We start from the raw sequence: 25,226 nt of genomic DNA on the forward strand, positions 1-25,226 counted from the left end.
ATACCATACACCCGTTCTCTGCAGCGCAGACCAAACTCTCTCGTGTAAACACACTGAACATCTTTGCCCGGACCCGTCGGGACCCGACTGGCTCGGGCGGGTTCGGGCTTCATTTGTAACATTTTACACGGGCTCGGACCGGGCTCGGGCTTGCGCTCCGGCTTTGTGAGGTAAATGAGCGGTCAAGTTCAATGCTGCTGGATGCACTATCAGTAGCGCAGGACCGCGCTGAATTCATTTACAGTGGATTTTATGATTTTCCTCATCAAAAACATGTAGCCTAATCTTGGTGAGTAGGTTTTTCAATGTTTAACTAAATATGAATCAAGTCTTAAATACATAATTTAGACAGAGGATATAGACTAATGTTGGCATTAATGGAGAGAAGTGCCTACGCGCAAATCCCGCGGAGCCTTTCTCTTAATTTCGTTATTGCCAAATACCCATCTTAATTCAGAATGTATTATCTTAATTTAATTCGTTAAGAAATAATAATTTTATTGGCATATTTATAGTGTATTGCATAAGCCTATTTAGAACGAGATGTTACAATGTTACAGATGACTTATTTTATTTCTTTGTTTCAACTTCCAAGTGGCGTGTAGATTATTAGTCATGAATAAATAATGTTAAAACCTGTGTACATTTCTCATTCTTGACAAATGCTGTGTAAAAGCTGTGTGTGTGCGCACATTTAAATAATGTCGGGCTGTAAACGGGTTTGGGCTTTTAAAAAGCTGTCAATATACGTTCGGGTTCGGGCTGCATTCTGTCGGGCTCCGGACATTTCGGCCCTAACTTTTAAGGCCCGATTACAGCTCTAGTGCAGATAGTTTCGCGCCTACTGTTGTTTTGCAAAGTCTAGTTTTTTTTTTATGAAAGTAGCCAAATACTTTCTAGCTATAAATAAGTATGAATGAATGTATAAACATGCCTGTTTGAACTATGGATGCAGAAAGATCGCTGTCTACCAATTCAGCACCATTCCCATGGACAGCAGCCGCTAAAATCGTAAGTAATAAACGTTTTAAAGTCTTCATAGCACGCTATGTTTAATTAAAAACAACGTTATTGAGAAACACGGCACTGGGTATAAATGTAAGAGGGGTTATGAGGTTTATAGAAGCTCCGTCTCTCTCCACTTACTACTCAAACTTTTACCGCGGCACGCGGCTCTTGTCAAATGAGCTTGTAAGCGAGAACTGCTTCATTCGTTTTATACACCAACAATTGTCGTCGTTTATGCATTTGCTTGTCGATTTAGAGCTATACAGGTTTAAACAGCAGTTGAGTAATACAGCAGACTACAGTATGTTAAAGACATACAACAGACTACAGTATGTTAAAAGGCTTCATTTAACGTGCACGCACAAGAGATGATCTATTTTACAGTCCTCCGAAGTTTACAAGTTTACAATGTAACACTATACTGCATGATTTGAAACGATTACATTGTAACAGTGTATGGTTTTGTATGATTTACTGAATTCTCCACACAACATGGCGCAAATACGCGTGAAAAACTCCCATATATGATGTCAGTTTATTTAATTTTTTTAACTATTTGTTATGTTTTCCACAGCATCACGATCGTACACAACTAATAAATCTACACATAATAATGTATACTGGTTGTGATCCTAAAGCACTAGGTAACAAATTAGGAACAGATTAATCCTTTAGGAGCAAATATTGCACAAATCCAGCCTTGACCTCTACATGTTTAAGGAAGCAGTGATCACAAAAATGACGAGAGGAGAAATATAGTTTCTGGTTTCAGTGCGAAGGAATTGTATTGCAACTGTTTATTGTATAAACTGTAACCACTATTTCACTTACTCTTCATACTGTACAATATTATTTTACCCTCACATAAAAAAACAGCTTCTTACATTAAATCAATAACTCCGCAATACCTTTAGCAAACAGACTTGGGCTATTTAACAAATCAGTTCTCTCTGACAACAGCAAGTGGGCGGGTATAAACAGCTAGTGGGCGGGCATTATTCAAATGCACACGTCTACGTCATCATGTCACGGAAATAACTGTAGAACTACATCTCAGGCGTTTACTGTAGTACATTAAAAATGCCTTCAGTTAAAGGGAATATCTTCCTATAAATTAGACTGTGAGCTTTGTAACTCTGCACATCTATTTTATGCTCAAAACTGCTACATTATACTGTAACTAGCTTTAAAAAGTTGAAATCCATGAAAGGGGCTCTTTAATAGAGTTATTGTGCTGTACCAGCCTGATTTTTTTATTGCTTGAACAACACGAACATAAATGCCAAGGGTATATGTAAGCAATAAGGTACGACAGGCAAGTGCTGTATCGTGAATAAGTAACGGCTGAAGGGCGTTGTTAGGCACGACGCGAAGCGGAGTGCCTGCAACCCCTTCAGCCGTTACTTATTCACGATACAGCACTTGCCTCGAGTACCTTATTGCTTTTATAAAACGGTTACCACACAATATTAAATTAAAAAAAATATTAGTGCAACTTTCATGAAGTTAAATCAATAAAAGCATTCCTTCCGCTAGAAAAAATAGTCCCTGACTGCAAACAACAACATGGAAGCTCAAATAAAAACAACAAACTGTTCTCAGACTTTGTCTCATTATATGTTTATGTGTTGCTAAGGGTGTTGCTAAGGGCGCAGTGATATTAAATAGAACCGTTGGGTGAAGCGGTCATAGCAGTGTTTTATCGTGAATAAAGCACACCTATTGACCAATCAGCATCAAGGATTGGAACTAACCGTTTTATAAACAAAAAATACAAAATGTACTTATAGACTATACAAGAAAAGACCGATCGCAGATTTATTTAAATAATTAAACAATACATAAAATACAAACAAAAATAAATTTATTAAGAAAATATAATAATAAATAAAATAAAATAATGAAAATAAAGATATTTATATGAGCACTATTAAGGAGAATACAAACAAAAAGCTGTTAAAACGCTGTTGTTTAATACATTTAAGTTATTGTGATTTAGCAAGTTTTTTTCTGACCTCGTACATATTTTACGACTTGGCTTATTTGTACGAATTTATATAAAGTTAATCGTGCAAAAGTGTGAAATTATCATAAAAACAACAATAACAAAACCCCGCCCCTATCCCCAACAGCAAAGGGGTCAAGGCAAATCGTACAAAAATACGAATGTGGTCGTACAAATTAATACGAATTAGCCACCTCGTAAAATACGTACGAATTGCCATGAGATGACATTGGCTGTACTGTAGCTTAACTTAAGTCGTATGTTTGAATGACAAGGAAATGTCATTTATATTACATTTTATGTATTTGGCAAACACATTGATCCCAAGCAACTTACAGTACACTACAAAATAAAAGTTCTTTTAATCAGTATAAGCGTTCTCTGGAAATCAAACCCATGACATTTGTTATGCTGACAGACTGCTCCATCAGTTGAGCTTCGGTTCACACATATATGACCCAGACTGTGAAAAACCAGCTAAAGTAATTTTTGTGATTTACTGTTTTCTACATCATTTTTAAAGCATTTTGTGAAAATAACCTTGATATCTTTAATATTGACTGAGTAAGGCCATGTCAATAAGTGATATAAAACTTTGATGGTCCTAATCTCAAAATTAGATCATGTGACTTTAGCCTGGATTTTACAGACAGGGTCACATATTGGCTTCAAGGTTACACATTAATCGCTTTGTCTTCTGCTAGAAGATCTGCTAAATCTATTACTTTATCTAGTGAACAAAACCTATTCGATTGATCACTTCTATAGGACCTGTATTTACAAGACATCCCTCACCTCAGACTGTCAGACTTTATAGCCATGAGTAAAACTGTCAGAACTTACACAGAAGCTTATAGGCCTCCACATCGTCTGGGAAAGGCAAGGAGACACTGGCCAATTACAATATTTCAACTGTGTGAATCAAAGAAAGAAGTGAAGCAGAATTCTTTGAAAAGCAGGACGACCAAACAGGCGAGGGCTCTTTTTGAAGTTGTGTAGACTCTTTGATATCAGACTCTCTATTAAATCTGCTCAAAACCCTCAGCTGTGCTGCAATACCTAATGCCCCTCACCACCTTTCATCACCCCTTCATCCGCCCCCCGCTGGTTCACTCTTTTTGCTTGGGTTGATCTGATTTGCAATTTGTTTAGATAAAACGTTTATTTTTTAGGGATTATTACCCTTCAAAGAAGCCTGTAGGAAAGGCACATATAATTATGTAGATTTTAGTTTTGCAGAAAGAATTGCAATCTTATTGCAATCTTAAATTAAATGGATGTTTTCTATGCTTGTAAGCCATTAGCAAAACTCATGCTCGGTGAGTTTGTTTAATCTTTAAGACAACCTTAAAAAAAACAAGTCTGTTTGTTTCTGAAAATACCAGCTCTCTTTTCATTTATATTCAATATTGGTGTAGTCTGATCTAGTGCTGGTTTAATGCCGGTGTAGTTGGTGGACTTATTCTCCTTTAATACACACATGGTATAGCTGATCTACAGTACCTTCTTGATCTTTCTAGTAAAACTGCTTGTCAAATCAAACTACAGTATACATTTAACACATGCTGGTGACCAGCTGTGTTGGTCTTCTCCAAAGGGGTGCATTGTGGTTTACTCTGGTATAGAGTCTTGCTAAATGCTATTTTTAAGGTTTTGAATTGAGTCACTGTGCAGTGTTTGACTATACCCGTGTGATCTTTATGTAAACTGGGTTCACAGCTTTATTGAAGAACTATAATGACTTTGACTAATGCACAATAGCACACCTGCATGGCTCAGCTGATGTCTCTTTATAATAGAAATACATACTGTTTATTTAGCCTCAGCAGGGCCAGTCTTGGTTTGAATTGGTCGGCTTTAACACTGTTTTAGGTTTTAAGGCACACAGGTTTTATTAGTCCGATTTAGGGCCAGATTTACTAAACAGGCAAAATAGCTCACTAGCAAATTAGAGTGCAATTCCAAAAAAGCCCTGATGGGAGTGATAATATCTGCAGTTATTTACTAAAAAGGCACAAATTAAATAACATGGGCACAACAGCAGATTTCCATAATAACCAATGCAGTCTACTAAGAGCAGCACAAATTAGTTCAGGGTCACAAATAAGCAGAGCTGATGAGGTGCGGGTGATCTACTAACACCTGATGAGCTTGAGTTCAGCACCACGGACAGTTTGAAATCTCAGCTAATGAAGCCATAGGACACTGAAAAAGAACTGGAGGACAAAAAAAATTAAGGTTTACAAGAAGTTTTGAAACGCATGGTATATTTTGAAGACTTCTAGTTTCCGCCAGCAAATAAAAAATAACATTGCTTGGCAAACAATATTTTTGAATAATATGTTGCGTGAATCATTTAAATAATCTCCTCCTAATAGGAAACTCCTAGAAATGCATATGCAATAAGGTAGTGATGCGCGGGTCGTCTCGTAAAGAGGGCGTGTAAAGAAATTTTAACTTTAATGCGGGGCAGGTCATTAAAAACAAAATAAAAAACATGTATGTTGCGTCTAATTCCCTGTAGCATATATATATATATAAAATATTTGAGAATATATATTTTTATATTTTATTACGTTCTTTGATGAGGTTAAATTACCTAGACCTAGGTGGCAACGTAACTTGCGCAACGTAACTTGATATCCCCAAATCTTTGGCATCATGTCACGGAAGCCACAACAACAAAACAAACTGAGAAATAAAAGATGAAAGACGATCTGCGGGAGATTTTAAGGTAGGGAATTTGTGAATAGATAGTACAAACGCTGCTTTGTAAATGTTGAAAATGTTTATCATTATCCTATCTCTATATTAATGACTATGCTGGTTTTTAGGGTTAATTTGCGTATGTTGTTGCCAGTTTACAGGGCGATGTAATCTAATGGCTGTTTCCAAGCACTTTTAGGCTGAAATAAAGCCTATTTTTATTTACATTACAAATGCCTAGTATGTCTCTTTTAATGGTCGCGGGTGCGGGGTGGTGCAGGTTGTAAAAATAGATACAGTGTTGCGGGGCGGGTTAGGGCGGGTCAAATATTTCATAAAAGCGGGACCCGCGAGTTGGAAAAACGCCGACTTGCGCATCACTACAATAAGGTCATTCGCAAAAACAACTAGACCACACCGTTTCAGCACTTATTATCCACTGCGCATCTTCAGTAATCCTGACAGTCGTTATTTAACGCCAAAATTATGGTTTGCGTTGACGCAAGCTGTTAATAAATCTGGCCCTTTATTTCAAGCCAATACATTGGGCATTTTCTTTGAACTAGAAAGCTCTGGTTGCTGCATTTGTATGCGCATGGTGTTTGTTTTGGAACTTCTAAGCCCAGTCAACCAAGAACCGTGAGTAGATGAAGTACGTATGCGTTTAAAAACTGCACAATGAAGGCTCTCATGTTTATTTGAAGATGTTATTCTCCGTTTTGAGCCCAGGTTTCTGCAAGCACTTTAGAGCTTCTGTTTTGTATTTGGACAGGAAGTGATATAAACAAAGAGAAGGCGCTGCGTGTTTGTGTAGCTTTATGCTTGTGTGTGTGTTAGCCGTATGTCCTTCCTCACTCTGTGTGAGGTTTTCTCTCAAGCAATGAAAAAAATCTGGTCAAACTTCCTGAATTGTTTCTCTGTACGTTGCTTAACTGTTGTTGCTTTTTGCATTGCTAATGACTTTATTTCATTTTTAGTCTCGACTCCCTATGAAATCAAAACTGACAATTCTTATTTTTTAATGGAATATTGCAGTGTTCATTATGAACAATTTATCCATGTGGGCCATTATTAAAAAATATATAATGTGCCATCATAAACTTCGTTCAAAGTCTGAATATGTAATTTCGCTTGTGGTTATCTTTTTCCGAAGATGCCAGCTAGGCGGCCCTGGCAGAGCATCTTTCAATCCTCTGCGAGTTTTGTTTCTGTATAAATATACAATGCATTCAAACTGAAAATCACAATTTTCCTCATGTGATATTCCGTTTTACTCTGAAATGCGCCACACTATTGCAGCTTTCTGTTCACAGGGACTTTAAATGCGTCCACAGGCTTAAACATAGCTTTCCCTATGCTAGACCCGAAAGTGTGTGTTTATTTCTGCAATGTCATGTGTCTGTTGTGCGAGTTCATATTCTCAGCATCCTTAGCCATCTCTCATTCTTTGTTCTTCTCGTGCGTGTGATGTTTCATTGTACATGACCCAAATATCATAGTCACGAGACAGCACCCATTGTCAACATCCCCCAAACACACACACACACATGCTTTCAGTTCATTGGCTTTGTAGTGCAGTAGAACACAAACAGCGTGTGATTCCTGTAACACTGCGCTGTGGGAGGCATTAGTCAACGGGAGGCTGTATTAAACATAAAATGCTGTGCCTGTTGGCTCTTAGTCACTGTGCTCCTGTTGAATCCATCAAACTCAGAGCAGTGGCTCAGTCCAGCAAGTTTAATATGCCTGCAGCAGCTCTAAAGTAACTGTGCAACATTTGGAAAACTCATGTTTTTGACTGGTTAAAGGGAGAGTTCACCCAAAAATGACCAAGTAAATTCTTTACTACCATATGTTGTTCTAAATCTGTATGAGTTTCTTTATTCTGTTGAACACAAAATAAGATATTTTGATAAATGATGGTACCCACACAGTTGATGGTACCCACTTGACTTCCATACGCATTCTTACCAGCGTAGATTTGAATGTTTCAGTATGATTTCTGACCCCTGAAGTTAGCTGGTTCATCTAAGATTTGCATGACGTATGGTTGCAATTTTTCGTAAGCAGTAAATTATGCATAAAACGGCCAAATCTTTGCACCAAATTGTGTTTATTTGGCATGATAACTGGCATCCATATCTTTTGACTCTCTATCACCATCTCTGTTTGAAACATGAAACTGCAGCTTACTTTAAATGCCTTTTTTATTGAGAAACTACTAACATTTCACACAAATTATGACCTGACAGCTCAAACATTGTTCAAGGCATACCGTTGTAAATTGTGATAAGATAGGATAGTTTAAAACACTGTTTTAACAAATTTTTGTTTATTTTTAACCAAAATTATAAGTTGCTGCTGTACTGTAGTATAATTGATTTTATGCATTCAGAATAGCATGCATAAAATGTATTTACCTACCTGAAAGATATTAGTAAAAATAGGTGTCTTGAGAAATCACACAGTTTTTTACTCTGCAACAGCCCTAGAATCTGTAATGAGACAAATTTCTCTCAGGCGAGAGTTTGAGGCGAGACATCCAGTTTGTTCAAACCAATTGAAAGCTAAGGGAAAGTGACTAGGAAACCTGCTTGGAGCCAGTCATTATTTTTCCTATTCTGTTTGATGCCACTAAAAGCACAAATCTGCTTGAAACATCTTTTACAATTAATAGTTTTCATGTGTCATCACGCACTTAGGGGAGCACCCTGCTGTAGGGCAAGAGAGCACTATCTGCCGTTGTCCGCAGGTTAGAAAGTGAGTGATTTCTTTTGTTTAGCCTAAATACTGTTGTTGTGCAATAAAATGCACTAACCGATGATGAGACTTTTAAGCATACAAAATTCATTAAACGAAAACATTTACGTATACTAAACTTAAAATTATTAGTACATTTTGTGAGGAATTCCCATAATCCTTTCCACACGAATATTTTGATTATTTATGCTTTTTCACAGAATAAGAACTGATAAGAACTTTAAATGCTTACATATTTGTTAATAAATGTCTTTTATATTATTGATGTTGTTTTGTTGTAAATGATAAATCTGTGAAGTCACTGTTCAGGTGATCAGTGTTACTTGTATGAACCCCATTTTAGCACATTTTAATTTCTCTTCACAGTACTTACAATGCATGTCAAAAATGCAGTTTCATCTGTGGAGAATCAAGTTAACTCAATAATTGACTTATAGTTAATATAATACCATTTATAACACCAAAAGTAATATAAAGAAATAAAAAATAGGAAATCTTTGAACTTGTGGAAATGTTGGAAAGAGCAATTGATATTACAATTTAAATCAACTTAAAATTAAGTTGACTGAACTAGAAATTTTAAGTTAAATGTACTATTGTTTGTTCAACTTGATCAACTTAACTCAATAGTTATTTTATAAAACATCCTCAAAAAATAATAATGTGAATTAATGCTTTAGTAAATACTACTAATGGGAATTTGATTTGTCTAAACTAAAGTTTCTATGTTAATACAACTTAACCTGTTTAGTTTCACCCTGTGTAAACAACTAAAACAATTTTGTGCAACAGGTTTCTGTGCAAATTTCTATTTCTATCAACTTAAGTGTGTGGACAAAAACAGACAACCCGGCGTTAAAACTCTAAATACTTAAATTAGTCTGCAATCTGAACTGCTATAACAGTCAAAAATTCATACAAAATAATGTTCATGTATATTTTACCAGATCGATTCGATTTCGATTCAAAAGCTATCAAATCGATTCGATTCTCGTTTCGATTCCGATTCTCTGATAGATTTTTATACTTGATTCAACTTAATGAATATAGATTTAATACAAATACTATATATATAAAAAAGAACAGTGAACATAAGTTTACAAGGGTAATTAATAAAAAGAAATTAAAGATGCAATTTGTAAGATATTTGCAGTAAAATGTCCAAAAACCACTAGGCCAGTGTTATATATTTTGTCCAGCTGATTACTATCAATATCTGTAATGTTTTCAACTACTTGTAAATCGTGAGAAAATTTCCATTCAAAACATTGACACGGGGCAGTGCAGTCTCCTGTCAATGACGTTAATATCCATGTGACCCTTTGTCACCGCCTTTACTGACGTAACCCACATGACAACAGTGGTCAAGTTCGAAAAAATAAAATGGCGGCCAAGGAAGCGACTGGAGCACAAATTTAGTGTAAATAAACATATATTTTCACTTTTTACACATTTTAATTGCATTTCTAGCGAGAAATTAGTATTGTAGTTTTCAAATATGTGATTAGTTATCACAAAGGCGCTCTCTGTTCATATTTCAAACACACTGCCTTTGAAGTGCGTCGGAAAGCCTTTCTCTGAGCGGCCTTCAGGCCTCCGAGGCCGAAGTCATTTCCTCATGAGGCAGCGAGGCAAGTCCTCACAGCCTTGAGTTTTCAGAAGCAGCCAGTGTCTTGGACAAATGCGGAACTATGCACTTGCTTATGGACTTATGGATAACTCTTTACCATCTGCCGCTGGTTGTGTCAGCTCCTGTTAGCGTACGGGCCAACCAAACGACCCAAGAAAAGTTTGGAACAAAACGAGAGAGGATCAATTTGTTGTTGCATTATCTGGATGGAGAGAGCTTCACGACAACATTTAACTAGACCGAGATTCTGATCCTGCTTGTGTTTAACGCGATGGGTGAGTTGTTTTGATTCGTAACCCTTGAAAAAACGTATGCTATTATATTGATCACAACATTAACTTAGTGTGTCGATTGTAATCAGCGCGTCTTCCCGCGGACGATATGCACATCAAAGGTATTGTACAGCAATATAAATGGTCATTTTAAGACACTTCACAATAAGATTTGTACTGTCAATACAATATGTGAAAAATCATTGCAGATTGTAAGTTGAAAACTTAATTCTGTGCTGTGTTAACCATCGAATTTGGACTAATACTGTAATATCTATGACTGAAAATTTCGTTTTGAACATCACATATAAACTTACATAATGAAATAAACGATGTCATCAAACGCAACATTTATAAGACTTGATTAGCTAATCCATCAACGTGATTTCTCGTTCTCGTCTGATTGATGGCCATCAGCGGTTGAGTTAAAGACTACAAATCCCATAATTCCACGCTGCTTCAGAGCGTCAGTAAACAACATCATTGTTGTTGTTTGATGTGGCGCCATTCAGCGGCGCAAATAATACAAACGGCATCTTTAAGAGCCACACACCTGTATATTAAACTCTTGTATTTTAGGTACACTTGGGTACATTAAAACAGAACCAATGTCTAATTTTCAAATGCATACAATTATGTTAAATAAAATACAATTTTGATGCAAGATGAAAAATGTATGCTGAAAAAAGTCAGAACAGTCGAGTGGAGAAGACTAGTAATCAGATTAAAGTTAATCTTACGTTCAATGTTTCCGGAAATGCATATGGAAAAAATCGATTTGTGGCCTTAAAGAATCGATTTTGAATCGACTACATTAAAAACAAAAACGATGAATAAAATTTTTTTTTGCCCAGTCCTAATTTGAATAAGATTTTTTCTACTCAAATTTTTAATGCGGATTGAATATTCGACCATTCGTGCACAATCCTTTTTTAAAACAACCTGCAATGTACAGAGAAAAAACGACTGTAGAATTACAAGCCACAGCTCTATACCAGATTTTTTACAACTGACATGGCAACCCACCTGCTGTGGCCCATCGGTCTGGAAGATTCCATCATCGTGATTCAAGCTGATGACTTTTGACTGGATACCTTCAGAGCTAGTCTGTGCTTTGTTGTTTTTTTCAGTGAATTAAAACCTGGGTTTCTTCCTCGGGCTGCTTTGAATCTAATGAAGCAATCTGTTTCTTAACTGATGGCAGGTTTAGAAAGTCTCAGACTGTCTTTGGTTTGATGAGGATAATTTTGGAACTGATAGAGTGTGTAAATCTCATTATTTTGATGTTGCACGCCTTTGCAGGTGTGTAAGATTTGAGGAAGCTTTATTTCCGCACCCTGCTCTGATTGCAGATGTCTATACTATCAATCAGACATAATGAGAATTCAGGTGTTTGAGAAAACATATGTTGTATCTTTTGTTCACTGTTTACATTTATATTAGATTTATGCATTTGGTAGCATTTGATTCAAATCAACTTACAGGGGCGGTTTCAAGGCCTTGTCCCGGATTAATCTAAACCTTGTCCGAAAAATTGTGCAGTACAATTTATAAAGTTTATCAGTATTTATGCATGTATTTCATTTATTCCACCCCACATGATTACTCCTACTTTTATTGATCTTATCTAGTTGGACAATAACACATATGCCCCCCTCGGCTAGGCGGTATTAACACACTCAATGAAGCTGAACGTGTTTCTTTGACTCATTGGGACAAAGCAATAAAATAGCGTTGTGCCTTTTGAAAAGTGTGTTTTCATCACCTATATCTGAAAACTTTTTAAGAACAACTTCAACTCAGTTTTGACTTTTATACAGAGATAAAGCGTGAACTCCAACGAGATATGCCGTCCGCAACGTAGCGTTGCCAAGTCCTCTGCTTTTTTGAGTTTAGATTTGGGATACTGTTTAAACAGTTTCACCTGTTGTTTTTTTCTGCGGGTTAAAGATTAAATTATTTCGTTGCTAAGTTTTTGGTATTTGGGCTTGTTTTGAACGTCCATTCGGATGGTTTTGATACGCGAGTCTGGCAACCCTGGCTGTGCGCTTGCACAGACTTTCGGTTCGGATTCTATATAATGTACATGTAAACGAACATTTAAATCAGATTGCAATGTTTGTGGTGCATGTAAACTGTATCGTCATAACCTTCAATTGTATTAAATTCAGTCGGATTGACAAAATCTTGTGCATGTAAACATAGCCATTGAAACTGTAAACTGTTGGGTTCCAATAAAGTCTATTAAATTAAGAAAAATCTTGTAAGGTTTTCTTCAAATAACTTAATTTCTTCTCAACTGAACAAAGAAAGGCATCAACATTTTGAATGACTTTTTTCTGGATTTTTGTAATCTGTTTAGCATGTCATGCTTAAAAGTCTAAATTGTTTGACATTGTTTTTCTAAGATGACGACGATTTCAAGATGTGTTTAATTTCCCATTGTAAGAGTGAAATTAAGTTTTAGCTAGAAACATGCGCAGGAGAATGATTTAAAAAACATGAATTCCTAAAGTATTACAGCATTTAGAGTGATTTAAATGAGATTTTGCACCTGAAGGGTAAGTTCACCCCAAATGAAAATTGTTATTATTTCGGCACTCTCATGTTGTTTTAAACCCATTTCACTTTCTTTTAAAGAACACAATGTTAAAGGTAGGTCGAATGTTGTGCACTGTAGGATAGCAGAAAACACCTTAAAAGTATTATAAACTTTGGTTATATGTGCACTCCACCATACCTCCTAAAGTGTTTGGACAAGTCATTTGAATCAATGTAATGCTTATAAAGAGACAGAAGGATTGCTGCATTGCAGATACCCTTTTTTACCTTTGCAACTTTGAATCCAAGTGTCTCATTACTTTGTCAGCTTTTCTACAGACATCAGGGCCTCATTAAGTCGTATGTCTGAGTGCGAGAAACCGCTTTGGGGAATAGCATCAGTCTTCTTGTTCTTATGGTTAGACACGGTTCACTCTCCAAGCGGAGTTACGTCTTCTCTGTTACTCATCATCTGCAGAAGCCTGGCCTCAGGATAAGGTCACCCTGCAGTTTCTCGCTCATCTATATTCAAAAGACGTTACACGCCTCTGTCTCTTCATCCATCTTTTTCTTGTCGTCTTTTAACCTGTCTTGAACCGTGCTTTTCTACATCAGCATTAATTTGAGACTATACAGTTTGCTTAGTCTCACTTGCAAACACTCCAAAGCTTTATAACTGCTGTAGTAATAAACAGATATTGCATTTGTGCCCTATGCTGGTACGCTGGTAATTATTTTCTAGTATATAAAAATCTATGCTTGGGTAAACAAATGAATTGAATGAATTCTTTGGGGGTAGGGGTACTATATACGAATATTATAACAATGCTTAGAATTAAATAGGGCTGCTCGATTATGGGAAAATTATCATACCGCAATAATTAATGCGAAATTGCCCCGATTGTTAGTGAACTACTGCTTTGTGTAGTAAATGCTGCAGATGATGACGATTTACTACTAATCAAGGAACCGATATTACTGACTAGATGCGCATGACAATCACATGCGATTTATTGTGCAGCCCTACTCTAGATGTACACTCACCTAAAGGATTTTTAGGAACACCTTCTTATTAAGGCAATTATCTAATCAACCAATCAGATGGCAGTTGCTTCAATGCATTCAGGGGTGTGGTCCTGGTCAAGACAATCACCTGAACTCCAAACTGAATGTCAAAATGGAAAAGAAAGATGATTTAAGCAATTTTGAGTGTGGCATGGTTGTTGGTGCCAGACGGGCCAGTCTGAGTATTTCACAATCTGCTCAGTTACTGGAATTTTCACGCACAACCATTTCTAGGGTTTACAAGGAATGGTGTGAAAAGAGAAAAACATCCAGTATGCGGCAGTCCTGTGTGCAAAAATGCCTTGTTGATGCTAGAGGTCAGAGGAGAATGGGCCGTCTGATTCAAGCTAATAGAAGAGCAACTTTGACTGAGATAACCACTCGTTACAACCGAGGTATGCAGCAAAGCATTTGTGAAGCCACAACACACACAACCTTGAGGCGGATGGGCTACAACAGCAGAAGCCCCCCCCCCCCGGGTACCACTCATCTCCACTACAAATAGGATAAAGAGGCTACAATTTGCACGAGCTCACCAAAATTGGACAGTTGAAGACTGGAAAAATGTTGCCTGGTCTGATGAGTCTCGATTTCTGTTGAGACATTCAGATGGTAGAGTAAGAATTTGCCGTACACAGAATGAGAACATGCATTCGTCATGCCTTGTTATCACTGTAATGGTGTGGGGGATGTTTTCTTGGCACACTTTAGGCCTCTTTGTGCCAATTGGGCATCATTTAAATGCCACAGCCTACCTGAGCATTGTTTTTGACCATGTCCATCCCTTTATGACCACCATGTACCCATCCTCTGATGGCTACTTCCAGCAGGATAATGCACCATGTCACAAAGCTCGAATCATTTCAAATTGGTTTCTTGAACATAACAATGAGTTCACTGTACTAAAATGGCCCCCACAGTCACAAGATCTTAACCCAGTAGAGCATCTTTGGGATGTGGTGGAACGGGAGCTTCGTGCCCTGAATGTGCATCCCACAAATCTCCATTAACTGCAAGATGCTATCTTATCAATCAATATGGGCCAACATTTCTAAAGAATGCTTTCAGCACCTTGTTGAATCAATGCCACGTAGAATTAAGGCAGTTCTGAAGGCGATAGGGGGTCAAACACAGTATTAGTATGGTGTTCCTAATAATAATTTAGGTTAGTGTTCATACTCTAGAGAAAGTTGCGCAATTGTATCTCATAGTGTGGCCAAATTAAAAATACACTTCGCTAATAGAGCAATGAAATACTATGCAATGGAAAAGATCCATTAGAATGCATTCAGGAGAGAGTATCAGCGTAGGTACGCACTTTTCTTAGTGACGTATACGGAGGGTTGTTTTGCTTCCAATAAATCATTATTGTAAATTTAACATTGTGAATCAAGAGAGAGATGGCTTTGAACACTGATTTTTATGTTCTTTTTATTTAACTAAAAAAAAGTTATGAATTGCAGCTTTAAATAACCCTCAGACTTACTGCCAACCACCTGTCCCTGAATTATGTTGCATTGTACCTAGAGTGCCCTTCATACATATTTAATACTCTATTCTATTCAATTTATGAATACACACATACAAACATCCACATCTCCACACGCATGCAAATGTCCAATGTTCTCCATGTAAATTCTCTTCAAACGGCAAAAAGACCAACCAGAGAAAAGAGGAAAACGTAATCCCATTGATATTCATAGCAGTCATACAGCTTTACTGCATACAAGATAAATACTTCACCAGAAAGACATGAATGTCTCGACGAGTAACAGTAGAACAAAGAGTGTGTCTATCCTCACACATATAAACACACACACACAATGTTCATACATGAAGCAGTAATTAACAGCATCGGGGTGTGAGCCCTGCGCAGTGTGGGTGTCGAGTGAGTCTTAAAATAATCTAGTGAAGAATGACGAAACCCACGAATGAAACTCATTATCAGCTCCAGCGTTCCAACAGGCTCAAGGCTCTATACCTGAAACATATAATCACACAAGCTTACCAAATCCCTTCAGTGTCTCTTTGTCTAAGCTTCACAGTCGATGTGTGATGTGAACGTCACTAGTCGAGCTGCATTTTCAAAGAGATCACACGTTTTCTTTGTGACTGGGAATGATAGCCGGAGAAAATAATGATTCTGATAATTAGTGATGATAATGATTTTATATATGGGTTTAAAACTTAAAAGCATGCATATCACAGGTACCTGATCAATCCTTTGTCTGTCTGTCTACTGTATATATCTATTTCTCTACAATGTCAGAAAACAACATTTCTCACTGGAATGGTACCTATTAGAAATTTACCATTAGGTACAGATATGAGGTATCAGTATATGCACCTTTTGAGGTTCTAATATGCACCCTTTAGGTAATGTGTACAAATGTGTACCGCCCCCAGTGACAGCTTTTGTACCTTTTATATGAGAGTGTGCTGTATGTATCAATGTTGTACGAGTCTTTCTATCTTCTGTATCAATATGTAGGGGAGAACGGGGCACAACCTAACGTTTTTTGTTTTGGCTCAATCATCTAAAAAATATTTGAGTTTGATTAATTATATTTTTACACAAGCAACACACACATCTCTGCTACAAATGAACATTTGAAGTTTGTTTCTAGTACTTACCATTCCTGGACAATTATACCAAACGTGACAAAAGTGCAAACGTTACAACTTACCCCATAGATGGGGTTAATTGTAACAGGCAGGGGGTTAGTTGTAAGTTAACATTTGCTAAAAATTAAGTTTGCAGGTAAATATTTCAATACTATTTTGTCTATATACTTGAAGTGGATATTGTTTATACATCTGTCTATAATACCACACTGTATTCATTCATCCATCCCTTTTCTAACAATAGTTCAATTATAAATGAATACAAATGTCTATATAAGTGAGAAAAAGCAGCACCATTATGACAAAAAATGTTTTTTTATATGTGACCCAGTCTGTAATAACCATACTACAGTTTAAAAATCAAATTCTGAGATAATTAGCATCAAAGTCTGATTTTAGCCATTCATTTTATTATGATTTCAATCTTTGACGTGACCTTATACAATCAATATTAAAGATATGAACAAAAATGTATTTGACACACGATTTTTGATAAGACAGGCACATTTATTTTGTTGGCAGCCAGCAATCATTCGTGTGTTAGCGAATTACGCTAACGTTAGCAGTTTTCATATAGTAAGTGCTGAGGGTTTAGTTGTAACAAAATGTTACGATTAACCCAGCTGGGTCAAAATATTTTCCAGACCACCAAAAATGTTGCTAAGAGCTGCAGACATATTTCAAAACAATGCTATGTTTAAGTCAACAAGACACTGATTAATATGATATAGCATTGGATTTGGTATCTTACACACCCAACTTAGAAACCGAAAAAAAAACATATGATGAAAAAATTACTTGCATGCGTCCAAAACACTCTTTCATCAATTACTCTATGGAAAAACATTATACATTTCTAATAATTAGCGAGAGATCATCTTTTGGCAGCGTGAAAAAAAATCAAAACGCTCAACCTTGTGCAACAATGTAAACAGTCCGTGTTACAACTAACCCCGCGTTAGTTTTTGCCCCGTGCACCCCTACATGTGTGTCTGTCTGCTATCTCTATTTGCCTTTCTGACTCTCTGTCTTTATTATTAATTCAGGTTCGAAGACAGCTGCTACATGTTTTTTTCTTGCTTTGGTTTTTACATAGTTTTTTATTTTGTCTCTATCTCTCCAGGTTTCCCTATAGCTCCAAAACTGTGCAGCCATGTTCAGGAACAGTCTGAAGATGCTGCTCGGCGGCAAATCCAACCGCAAGAATCGAAACAGCAGTAAGTCTACTTTTATTAGAAAAAAATAACACCACAGGATCCTTTAAAGGGGCCATGGCATGAAAATCTGACTTTTTTCATGTTTAAGTGCTATGATTGTGTCCCCAGTGCTTCTATCAACCTAGAAAATGTAAAAAAAGATCAACCCAGTAACTTAGTTTTGGTAAAGCATTCTCTACAAGCACATGAAAAAATAGGTGGTTGAAATTTGGCTCTCCTTATGATGTCATAAGGAGCTCTTATTATAATAATACCACCCCTTAATCTGCACTATCCAATCAAAGCACTGCCATTTAGTGCAGAGAAAAGCACAATTGTGTTTGAATTTCATCAGCTGATTTGCATTTTAATGGACACACCCAAAATGGCACATTTTTGCACACACCTACAAAGTGGCAATTTTAACATGCTATAATAAATTATCTATATGGTATTTTGAGCTAAAACTTTACATATGTGCTCTGGGGACACCAAAGATTTATTTGACATCTTAAAAAAGTCTTGTGCCATGGCCCCTTTAAGGTCACGTGACTTTCTGTACACTTTACATTTAGGCTTTACATATAGGATTTAAACTTAAAGGGATAGTTCACCCAAAAATAGAAATTCTGTCATCATTTTTTTCCTTACTCTCATTTTGATACAAACCTGTATACGTTTCTTTGATCTGATGAACCTATTTTTTAGGAGTGTTTGTAACCAAACCGATCATGAGCCCCATTCACTTCCATAGTGAGAAAAAAGAATACTGTGGAAGTGAATGGGGCTTATGAACGGTTTGGTTACAAACATATCTTTCTCCTCTATGTTCATCAGAACAAAGAAATTTATATATATTTGTAACAACATTAGAGTAAGTAAATGTTGACTTAATTTTTATTTTTGGGTGAACTATCCCTTTAAATAATTTTTAAACTGTGCATCTTTTTTGAAAGTTTTTCATCTTTTCAGTGCATCACACCATGTAGCATTTATGTGGCATTTTAAGATGGAGTGTCAAATCAAAAGCAGTTCGATAAATCAGTGTCAGTTGTAATATGCTGGACCAATCAGAAGAAGCTGGAGGCGTGACTCAAGCCTCTCAAGCATATTGACTTTTTATATTGACTTTGTACATTTTTAGAAGAGGCTAAGTGTGTTTCTGTGTGTGTGTGTGTGTGTGTGTACTTTAGCTCAGAGACTTGAGGCTTTCATTGAAGAGATCTTAATAGTCAGAAGCAGCTGTTGAAGTGAAATTAGGCTTAAGGCTTTTTTCCCCTGGTGTAGAGTTTAAAGAGAATCTGTGTACCACACAGGACTCCTTATTCTGCTTGTTGACTCTGTTTTTTTTTTCTCCTCCATTTAAGAGCTCAGATATGTCAGCGGGTCTCACTGGTGGAGATCTTTGTGAACGTTCTTTTAGTGTTTTTGTAGTAGATCTTGGTCTTACAGTCACATCTAGGTTTGATAGATGAGGGTAGTGTATGTGTGTGTCCGGTTTGCTGTTTGTTTTTCACTGGAGTGTGGCTGCACAACGTATACATGCAAACACACACCGGCTTTCCTCCATATCTTGGTTTTGTCCGATGCTTCGGTCTAAACGTTGCCAAGTGTGAGTCACCCAACAGACCCACTATTCACCTCAGACAGAGTGAGATTTGTATCAAAGGCAGCTCACACTTCTCAGAAAGCCCTCGTATCGACTGAGGTTTAGCTCTTGGTGAAATTCATGCCTCTCCGTTGGCAGACTGAGTCATGTTTTCTCCAGGGCTTCTAACTTCCCTGAAAGCTTAAAAGAGGCAATTTAGGGTGGCATTACTGTGACAGGTTTAAATAAACGTAAAGTCGTTTGAACTTTCCTGTTTAAGGAATGACAAAATCACATGGTATTATAGATACTGGAGATGCTATGATTCACGGCCACGTTGAACTAATGATCTCATTTAAAATGATTCAGATGACATGGTGCAGCAGATAATGATGTGGTTATAAAATCTACATTTTAGTTTTATGATTCTTAGCAATAGGAAGTCTTAATTTTCTTTACTAGATAAACAGACATGTTTGAATCACTTCCTATAAAATATAGTAATAAAATAACAACGATTAATTGGGCAAATGTGCGTTTTCTCAAAAAAATGAATTTCAATGAATTACGGTGAAATCCAGGCACTTCGCAAAGCCAGGGGGCGCTCTTGTGCAGAAACTCCCTTTGTGCCACAGAAGAAGTAGCATTACAAATGCTATTCTAGGAAATGTCTATAGGAATATTTATATAGCTGTTCTTCCAATAGTATCAGGTATTTTTATGATAATAAAGAATATTTTAAATGATTTTGTTTAACGAGTGTTACTTTTTAAATGCATGTTATAAACTACTCTGCCTAATAAGGATTTTAGATTGATAAGGACTTCCTACTGACCAAATGCCGTAGTACACAAACAAGTTGTGCATGAAACACAGAAACAATTCAGAATCGATTCTGAATCGATTTCAGAGGCATTTTTAATGGGACACACACACACACGATGAATCATTGCAGCCCTATATAACAACAGAACATATTTTGTATTTGATAGTTATTTTTATTAAAGGGGTCCTGTTGTGCTTATTTTGGTGCTAATGCTCTTCACAATATCCCTTATTCTGTCTTTTCCTCTATCCCCTAATAATCACTTTTAGGACTGAACATCTGATGTGAACGCTATTTTGTGTAATACACATACAATATTTCTGTCCAAGTCGTGTTTGCAAAGATGGATCTGATCCGTCCGCTTATTCATCTGCATTTTTTTATTAACAGATTCTGGCTTGAATTGTAAGCCGAAACTGATGCAATTGTTACGGGACATTCACATGGGGCGTAAGCGTTAACGCTTTTAATTTATGTGACTTCATGCGTTGCCGAACTGAATTGTGGATCTGTCGGCGTCGCGTCACTGCATTTGCTCGCAGCTGAAGTTCAACATTTCTCAACTTTTCAAGTGCCTAGGCTCGTGTCAACCAATCAGACCACCTTATGGAAATACCCTCGTGCAGAGCCAGCCAATTACGTTCATGCAAGCGCATGTGTTGCGGCCACTATGATTGGCTGTTGGCCACACTTCAGACACACCTTCCGTCAAGCATTAACGCTTACGCCTCGTGTAAATGTACCGTTAGTGTTTACACCTGAAAACTGGAGCTTATGGTTATTGTAAGGAGTGTGGCTTTCCAAAACGTGCTTAAAGTGGCCAATCACAACAGACTTGACCAATTGGACTAGACTGAGGGTTTTGGATGGGATGCTTCAAGAGCATTTAAGGAAGAGGGTGAAAAGATGCTATATTATTGTACGGTATGAGAAAAATAACACGTATTCTGAACTTTGAATCATGTAAATGTATTCTAGCAGACCCCAAAAACAAAATCAAGACTTTGTGAAATGTCATAATATCACCTACTGTACATATTTGTAATTTCAAGTTGTCCCATTGTTGTTAACAAATTAGTTCAACAGAATAATTTGAAAAAAAAAAAGATTCTTTAGTGATTTAAATATCAATAAAGCATTTGTAGTGGGATTGAGTGTTTGGGCATAAGAAGCAGTTTCTGTGGCAGTGAATCAGTAATTTTTTCCGGTTCAAATTGTCTGTCACTGTGTCATTACATGAAAGGAAGCAAAGGGCCAGGACGCCTGCCACAAGGTACTTGTAAGTCCTTCTCTCAATCGCTCAAAAAAAGTCCAAGAAGCAGCGTGCTCCCCATTTATCCGATAGCACCTTTTCACACCTCCACCAGGATAGCAGGGGGCGCGCCCCGGTCGGTACGGCTGAGAGAGTTGGAGACCCTGGAAGTCCTGGACCTGCCTAACTCGACTTCGAGGAGACCTCTCTCTAGACCCAGAAACAAATTCTTAACTTCATTAGACTTACAATTTATGGTCCTTCTTCATTATAGGCCTCAAAGAAACTTTTCTGCTATGCACATGATGATGTTTCCAAACAATGCATCTTAGTTCTGTTGTTGTGCTGTCCGTGGTTTGGTCTGTTTTGTATTACAGCTGTATTGTTGTACCATCTTTGATCCCGCCCCCAAGCCTGGAATATTTCCACAAGGTTTTGTTGGCCCTCCACGCTTTGCAGATCTCCTTGTGCTACATACTGTACGCCCGTGTAGTTGCCGATGTCTGTAACGTTTTCTTTCTTTTTTACCGTTTGGTATTCAGCTAGATGCAAATGCGTCTCTCTCTGCTGAATATATTTGCCATAAATTAGATCTGCACACCCTGCAACTTCCAAAGCACAGCAAATAACTCGATGCTGGAGAAAAAGCACATGTCGCAGGGCGATTGATGGTTAGACCCCTCGAACGCTGCGAGTTGAATACTAACCGTCTCAAAAAGCTCACAGCAGTAACACAGGCCCGTGAGCCCTTTTGCTGTTTGAATATATGATGTAAGGCTCTGTAGAAACCGCAGGAAATGTTTTGTCTGTAGCTTGTCTGCAGCTGTGGAAGGTTTTATTGTGTAATTAATTATATATATTGAGAAACTTCATAATAAAGTTTCATGACTGGCTTTAATTTGGGGAGTTTGCTATAAAAGTGATGCGTACTATAAAAGTACACTTTTTATGTTAGTTCCTCTGTTTGCATGCTTTTTATAAACAGTCAAAGAGTGTGATGTATGCTTAGGCCTGTCTCGGACAATCCGGTACTGTTTTACTGTTGGAAATGTGAAACATGGGGGGACCAAAATTTGGGTTTGTGCATCAATGCAAGGCAGCTTTGCTAGATGCTAAGTCTGTCTCACAATAGTTGGATGAAACTAATTTTTTGATAAAACATGTTTTTATCAAGTTTATTTTTTAAGTAATAGCTTATAAAACCGTAAACCTTTAATTTGTTTAGCAGAGCCCAAACGTGCTCTCTTTATCTTCTCCCTCCGCCCATCTGCAACTTTGCGCATCTACATTGCTGTCACCATCCCTGCTTGTTGACAGCGCCTGGCTCTTCGCCCAACCCGGCTGAATTGTGTGCCAGATGGGGTTCATTAATATGGAGGAGTATAGGACCACGTACTCCAATTCTCCCCTGGCTATAGAGCATATCCCTGTAGTAAAGCCAGCATGTTGATCTACATTTGGAGATGCTCGGCTGTAAAACTTCATCATTCCAAGGCCAAGGTATACCTCTCATCTCAAACAAAACATAAGGCCAGTCCTCCAAAGAATGCTGAAGTACTTCTTGCACCGACCCCACTGTGCGAATTTATTGTAATTCCAGGTGCCTCATTTATTATACCTTGGCGTAGTTGCCTTATTGAGGGGCTACAGTACGAATGGATACGTTACAAAAGAATCAAGAGTCGAGTTTTTAAAAGTGTATACTGCCAGGTTTGGCTTAACTTATACTGTAGTTTCACGTGCTAGTGTCTCATTTGGAGTACAACTGATGGAAGATCTCTACAGGGTTATTCGACTCCGGTCCTGAAAGGCCACAGTCCTGCAGCCCAGAATCCGCTCATCATACTCTTTAGGTTACTAATGGTTGGAAGTATACTTTGCAGCCGAGTTAAGAGTCATTCTTATTCAGGCTATATTTCATTCTTGAATTAGGTGCAGATGTCGAGCTACATTCATGTAGTTTAGCCAGAGAAGATAAGCAAAACTGCAGCTGCTGTTGTTTTTTTGTAGCCGTAATCAACTTTCATTATATAATCTCTTCAGTATGTGGCTCTCAATTACTTTTTGTTGCTGTAGGGGTCTAGCTACAGTATGTTGTAATGTTGCACTAGATTTGGTTCACATCAACCGAGCTATTCGACCCTTCCGGTAACAATTTATTTTAGGGGTCCATGATAATGCATTAGTATGGCATTAATTAAGGATTAATTATACTATATTAACAATTACATTTAATTAACCATTAATAAGACAGTACTTAATGAATGACTAAAAATATAGTAAGACTATATTACCCAATAACTATGGGTAAGAAAATAATTAATTGCTATGTAAATAAATAGTATGACTAATGTTTTCGATGGGCAAGAGAGAGAGAATTTTACTTGTCCGAGCAAACACGTAAGTTGAAAATGCCAAGCATACTGAGCGTGCACGTTCGCCTACTACTCGTGCACATGCAGCATGGTGTTATTTAAAAGACAAATGTCGCGAGTGAATTATATAATGCAACTTAATAATGCATTATTATGGACCCTTAAAATAAAGTGTTACCGACCCTGCTTTAGCCAAAAAGACTTGTTGTGTTTTTTAAACCCTGCATTGGTATAATGTGAGAATATTTGGCAGATAACTGGGTCAATGACGTGACATTAATTATTTTGTGTCTGTATGGATAAATTAAATGTAAAAGGCTTAAAATTTTAAAATAAATTTGCAGATTACTTGCATACATTCTCTTTTTTTTAGAAAATGTCTGGTTTTATTTCATTTTGAAAGAATATTTGGAGGATAATTGCAAAAATGTCAATGTGGTGTAACCGGTCTGTCTCAATTGCTGGAACTAGTATTTTTTTTTATTAAAATATAAATATATTCATTAAAAAATGTGGAATAAAATATATTCATCTAGTTTAGTGTAATATGATTTTTACATACATTTTTACATCATTTGTCAAAGATTATTTAGAAAACAAAGCTGTTTTCAGTAGGGATGCACGGAAATGAAAATTCTCGGCCGAAACGAAAAACCGAAAAAGAGGAAACCAAGTCTGAGAACCGAAACACTGAAAGAAATGATTATGCCAATTATTAGTACCACTGCATTTATGGGTATCACTGTGCAAACATTTTTAAAAAAAACTAAGTTGCACATTAAGTAAGGTCTGAAATTAGCATTATGAATTAAATGAATTAAATATTATTATTATTATTTTTAGAGCTACAGAAGTGATTTCTCTTCGTCTTTGGTTGTTTGATTAACATTAATGACACAGACTTAAGTAGGTTAATTGAGGTTACTGTCTCTTTAAGTCCAAATAAGCACAGACTGGTTTCTGACTATAATCTAGACGTACACTTAAGACATAAGCAAATGTTTTTATTAGAAAAAGAATACTGTGGAGATAATTTTGTTTGTATGTGCTTTTTGAAACGCGTCTCTCCGTGTATGCACTACTGAGTGCACTTAAACGCGCGTGCACGCACAGAAGGAGGGCGAATTCCAGTCGCTCCACATAAAAACGTTACGTTGTTTTTCATTGCTTTATTCACCAAATGCATGTTAGTGGACTACAGTATGAGACACATTAGTGCAACTCTCTCTATACTTTACACATCAAGAGTTCTGATATTTGAAGGGCATAGGGATGATCACGTTTGACTGGAGCTGGACCGGACACATTCAACCGCATGTGCGTACAGAAAGCTGCTCACTTTAGTGCCTTTTGCTGTTAAATACATCCACACCGAGA

The 25,226-nt window shown here is 37.0% G+C and overlaps 1 protein-coding gene across 1 annotated transcript in view; it reads left to right on the top strand.

Moving 5' to 3' along the window:
- tanc2a (tetratricopeptide repeat, ankyrin repeat and coiled-coil containing 2a) overlaps positions 1 to 25,226 on the top strand; it is a 173,601-nt gene that overhangs the window by 63,880 nt on the left and 84,495 nt on the right. Inside the window, exon 3 of the mRNA XM_055194501.2 lies at positions 17,736 to 17,829. Coding sequence (XP_055050476.1) covers positions 17,766 to 17,829 — 64 coding nt within the window. The 5' untranslated portion in view covers positions 17,736 to 17,765. The remainder of the gene's footprint in view (positions 1 to 17,735; positions 17,830 to 25,226) is intronic.

Source organism: Misgurnus anguillicaudatus, chromosome 19, assembly GCF_027580225.2.
Source record: "Misgurnus anguillicaudatus chromosome 19, ASM2758022v2, whole genome shotgun sequence".
Taxonomy (NCBI): Eukaryota; Metazoa; Chordata; class Actinopteri; order Cypriniformes; family Cobitidae; genus Misgurnus; species Misgurnus anguillicaudatus.